The 5,108-nt window shown below is 41.0% G+C and overlaps 1 protein-coding gene and 1 non-coding gene across 2 annotated transcripts; both read right to left on the reverse strand.

Annotated features, from left to right (window-relative positions):
- Positions 1-2,445: 2,445 nt before the first annotated feature.
- LOC118934679 (U6 spliceosomal RNA) lies at positions 2,446-2,549 on the reverse strand. Its single transcript, XR_005033547.1, has one exon. It is a non-coding gene; the product is annotated as a U6 spliceosomal RNA (small nuclear RNA).
- Positions 2,550-3,067: 518 nt separating this feature from the next.
- On the reverse strand, positions 3,068-4,015 carry LOC118934580 (olfactory receptor 6M1). Its single transcript, XM_036930185.2, has one exon. It carries the CDS (start codon positions 4,013-4,015, stop codon positions 3,068-3,070), a length of 948 nt encoding a protein of 315 aa, XP_036786080.1.
- Positions 4,016-5,108: the final 1,093 nt, after the last annotated feature.

Genomic DNA, 5,108 nt, shown 5'->3' on the forward strand with positions numbered 1-5,108 from the left:
CCTCCCCCTCTGTCATCTCAGCCCACTGGGGCAGAGATTTGTCTGTTCTGTTCTTTGTGGCACTCAAGCAATATTTAGTTAATGGATGAATGAATGAGTAATTTCCTTTGAGCTATGTACCTTAATGTTAGGCAGGAAAATAGATATGAGCTGGGTGGAGAGGGAATTAAGGCCAGTAAAGCCCACTACAAAGGACTGAAAGAGTTAATCAGTTAAAGCTCAGAAAGCCAGGTGTAAGTTGGCCGGAATGTTTGAATATTCCCCAGATAAAGGAGGGGACCTCAGCATAGTTCTTGTCTTTATTGTGTTAAGCATGCAGGCCCAGCCGTAAACAACATAGTAAAAGGCAGGAAGGATTCCATTTTAAAGATAAGATTGCATATTAACATCCAGGAAGTTAAGAAGTAAGATTCTTAACTTACTCTTTGATGGGCTGAGCTATTGTCTGTTTGCTCTGCTCCCAGACCAAGACTCCAGTATCTCCGGGAGAAATCAGAGCAGTAAATTTCTTGTGTTAAGTTAATTTTAAATATTCAGAGATCACTTAAAAAAGTCTGCACCCCCCAGCCCTTGGTCACATTCCTGAAAAATCCTTAAAAGGGGGAACTCCTTACCTTTCAGCATGTACCTCTCTCTGAGGTTGTCCACACTTTCTAAATGGGTAGACTTTCTCTCTTTCAATAAAACTTAAACCTTTTGGGGTGTTCCTCTCTTTGAGGTCGCCAGCACTTTGTAAGCATGTCTTTGACTTTTTTCCCAATCTTTCAGGGGTGCCTTTTCTCTGGGGTAGCCCACACTTCCCTTTCTCTGAATGTGCTCCTTTTTGCCTTAAATAAACTTCTCACTGCTCAACTTAAACATTTTCTCTCTGCGCTTTTCCAGTGGTGTCTTTGTTACTTTGCTTTGTCATTCTAATCCTCTGGATTTCAGCTCAAACCTTCACTCTCCCTGTCCTATCTCAGACAAGTAGGGAGGGGCTTCTGAGAGCTCAGACCTGGGCTTGCAAATTGCTGTCGCCTAGGTGACGGGGAACTGCAGCTTACTGTCATGCTCTTTAGTAGCCTGCCTGAAAGTCTCCTTTCTTCACCTACAGGACGTTTGCAGAACATCATCTCACTCCATCCAGTGCTCTGGGACTCCCCCAAATCCTGGGGTGGTAGAGACTCAGTTCCCATGCCACGCATATCCAAGAGGACACTGGATGCCAGGTGACACTGGCTTAAGGAGTTAGCAGGGGAAGTGCCCCATGCTGAGTAGCAGTTCAACGAACCTCTATTTTTCTGTTCTGTCATTCCCTGACACTCGCTTTAATGAATTCCTTCCCCACCTTGTACTCTGACTTCCCTGCATTTCTGAACCGAACTCCCCCCAGCATTAACACATTGTATTACTCAAGGAAGGATTTAGTTCATTTGCTCTACTCTGCACACATTATCAAATTTATACTTTTCTGTGGTCATTTTCTACCTGAAGTTAGGTGCTAACTTCTTAAGGAGGGCATTGGGCTTTCTATTAGGAGGGACTGTGACAAATTCCACCTTGTTACCTGGCATGTTTCTACTTCTGAATTCATCCATTCCTACTTATAAGTGTGTAATATAAACTTCTGCTGACATCTATCCTGATGTCCCCAGTGTCCTCGCCTCTGCCATCTCAGGTAACCCATTATATTGGTCATGACCCACTACCCTGTAGCCTCTACTATTATATTCCTCCAATCAACATTTTAAAAAGAAAATACATCTCCTGTTAGAAAACACCATTTTCTAACCCATGTTTCCTTCATATTACAATAGTGTTCATATTCTCAGCCATAGTTCTTGAAAGTGGTGTCTGTATTTATATTCTCCAGTTCTTTATATCTATGCACCATTCTGCCCACTCTATTTTGGCTTTTACCCTCCAAACCCTATTAAACTTATTGCCAAAATCATTCATGTACCAAATATATAAGATGCTTTTATGTCTTGATCATGCTATACGAAACATTTCCCCTTTGTCTGTCATCCTATTTCATGCTATCATACTTTCCTGTGTTTTTTCTCTCTTGCCACCCATTCTTAATCTAACTTGTGAGCTGTCTTCATTCATTACCCCCCTGGTGCTCTCAGCCACTTCTGTGGCTTTAAGTATCATTAATATATTTGATGATACCTTAGACCACATTTCTAGCCCATATCTCTTGTCTAACCTTCATATAATAATCCAACTGAAGGTTGGTAATTGGGTATCCCACAGGAGTGTCTGATTCAATAACCTGCCCTTCTTGTGCTTCTTGTGTTCTGTTTCTCATTGAATATATCCACTTTTCACTCAGGTTTTTTTTTTTTTGAACAATAATTGATGTATAACATCCTATTAGTTTCAGGTGTACATTAGAGTGATTCAATACTTTTATAATCTAAAAATGATCCCCACAATAAGTCTAGTTGCCACCTGTCACCTAAAAATATGGAACGCTCCATGAACCTGCATGTCACCCTTGTGTTGGGGCCCCATTAATCACTACATCATTCCAATTTTATTACATGTGCTGCTGAGGTGAGCACTCACTCGGGTGAGCAGGCGGAGACTTGATATCTCCTGAGTCTTACCTCTTTTTCCCTCACTCCTTATGTCATATTTACCTGATGTAATAGAAGTGAAAACTGAGTCTCCTGAAATATTCAAGAGTGCCTAACAAGAAGCTAAAATTCTCTAACCTACATGTCTCACCACAACTACTGATTCTTTATTATCTACAATTTCATTTGGAGATGGAGACAGTGGGGCTCAGATACATTGTGACATGACAAAATCACCTGGAAGATAAACCAATTTAGCCAAGACTAGGTTTGGAGACCTCTGAATCCCAGTGAGGTACTATTTCATGCTTTTAAAAGTTACGAACATCCAACATAGTTCAAGGATTAGTTTTTCTCTGCAGACCTAAGTACAGTTTTCCTTCAGTTTGGTATGCTCCTTGCTCATCCTGTCATTCCTCAGGTTTCTGGAATGTCAGCATGGCGCTATAGTCACACAGACTGAATGTGTGGAAGATAAGAAATGCTGTGTGATGTACTGAACACTATTGCCACGTTTTCCTTAGTATCGAGGATGTGATTCTGTTCACTGTCTCTCTCAACACTTGCTTCACCTTTTCATTCCTCAAACTATAAATAAAAGGGTTCAGAAGAGGAGTCACTACTGTAATGAGGACAGCAGCGACCTTGTCAAAGTCCAGGGAATAGTTCTGATTGGGCCTCACATACACAAAGATGTTGCTCCCATACGCAATGGACACGACAGTGATGTGAGAAGCACAGGTGGAGAAGGCCTTCTGACGTCCTTGGGCTGATGGGATGCGCAGGATGGTAGAAATAATGGAGGTGTAGGACCCAGTAGTGAATGCCAGGGAGCTCAGGATGACAAGGGCAGATAGGAGGAAGTTTATCTTCTCTATGAGGCGAGTATCTATACAGGCCACATGTAGAAGAGGGGCAATGTCACAGAAAAAATGATTAATCTCTTTTCTACAATAAGGCAGCCTTGTCACTACAATGGTTGGTACCAACACGGACAGAAAGGCCCCTACCCAGCAGCTCAGAACCAGCAGGAGACAGAACCTGCTGTTCATGATGACGGTGTAGTGCAGGGGGTTACAGATGGCCACGTAGCGGTCAAAGGACATTACCGCCAGGAGGATAAACTCCACTGTCCCCAGAAAGAAGTACAAATATGTTTGAGTGATACAGCCAGCAAAGGATATGTCTTTCTTCTCCCCTAGGAGGCAGGCTAGCAGCTTTGGGGTAACAACAGTGGTGTATAAAATATCCAGACAGGACAGATTACTGAGGAAAAAGTACATTGGGGTTTGTAGGCGATAATCAGTCCATATTAGGAAGAGGATGATAATGTTTCCTGTTGCTGTTAACGTGTAAGTCAACAAGAGAACTACAAAAAGGAATATTCGAAGCTCCAGGAGAGTTGGAAAGGCAATCAGAGTGAATTCCGTCACCGTACTCCGATTTCCCATGGCCACTGGCGCATGACGGGTGGGGTCTCCCTTAAGAAACAAGAAAAGGAAAATCAGCTTAGGAGGTAGTTTTCCACATATCTGTTGAGAATGTATTGTGGAGAGTGCCTTAAACTGGGAAATGAGTCATGGGATATAGTCCTTGATCTGAAAGTCATTATTTTGCATCCTTGAGAAAGTCAAAATACCATTCAGACACAACTTCTTCCATAAAATGAAGGATAAAACTGGATAAGAAAAACTGTTTCCTTCTACTCATAAAATTCTGTTCATTCTCATTAAAGGTAATTTCCATTCTGTTCAATGCATCCAGCTTCATTTTCCCTGTGAAAAATGTGCTAAAATGCAGACTCCTTCTTAACTAGAGCTCCCTTCTATTCTGTAGGTTACAGTCACCAGGGAGGAATTTTTTTTACATATTTTCTAGGCTTTTCTATAACAAATTTTCTTTCACTTTGGCAGTTGACATTGGTGACCTGCCCTGAGTGAGAGATAAAGGTTGATTTTTTTTCCCAGTATTTCTCTAATTTGGGAACAGACCAATGTATCTGAAAGGGACAATGACTCATAGTTCCAACTAATCACTTTAGATGACATGTCAAAAGGGAATAATGGGTATCTTCTCTGTAGGTTATGCCCTATATCTAAAACTAACTCCTTTAAGTTTTAGAAGTATGCAATATATACATCACATATGTAGCTGGCTACTTAAGAGGACATTATACAATGTGATGAACTCAGGTACAAATTATATACAGGAAGGTAAAATAGGGGTAATTCAGCTTACTTCATTCATTTGCTCAATTGAGATCATAATATTGTACATCAAGATTATCCATTTTGTTCTTTATCCCAGTATCTGAGAAGTGGTTCTTTTGCATAGATTTTCCCATTTCAGATGAAAACTACCCATTTTTAAATTTTGATCTCGATGCTTCTTTGTCTCCGTTTCACTTAGCTCCTCCTTAATAAATAAGTGACGGCCACTCCCCTCATTTCCTTTTCCCACCTGCCCTACTCCCTCTCCAAGATTAAAAGGTTTGCCTTCCAATTTCCTTTTATATTTGAAATGTTTCCTATTACAAAAAACACA

The sequence above is a fragment of the Manis pentadactyla genome, chromosome 13 (assembly GCF_030020395.1).
Source record: "Manis pentadactyla isolate mManPen7 chromosome 13, mManPen7.hap1, whole genome shotgun sequence".
NCBI classification, from domain to species: domain Eukaryota; kingdom Metazoa; phylum Chordata; class Mammalia; order Pholidota; family Manidae; genus Manis; species Manis pentadactyla.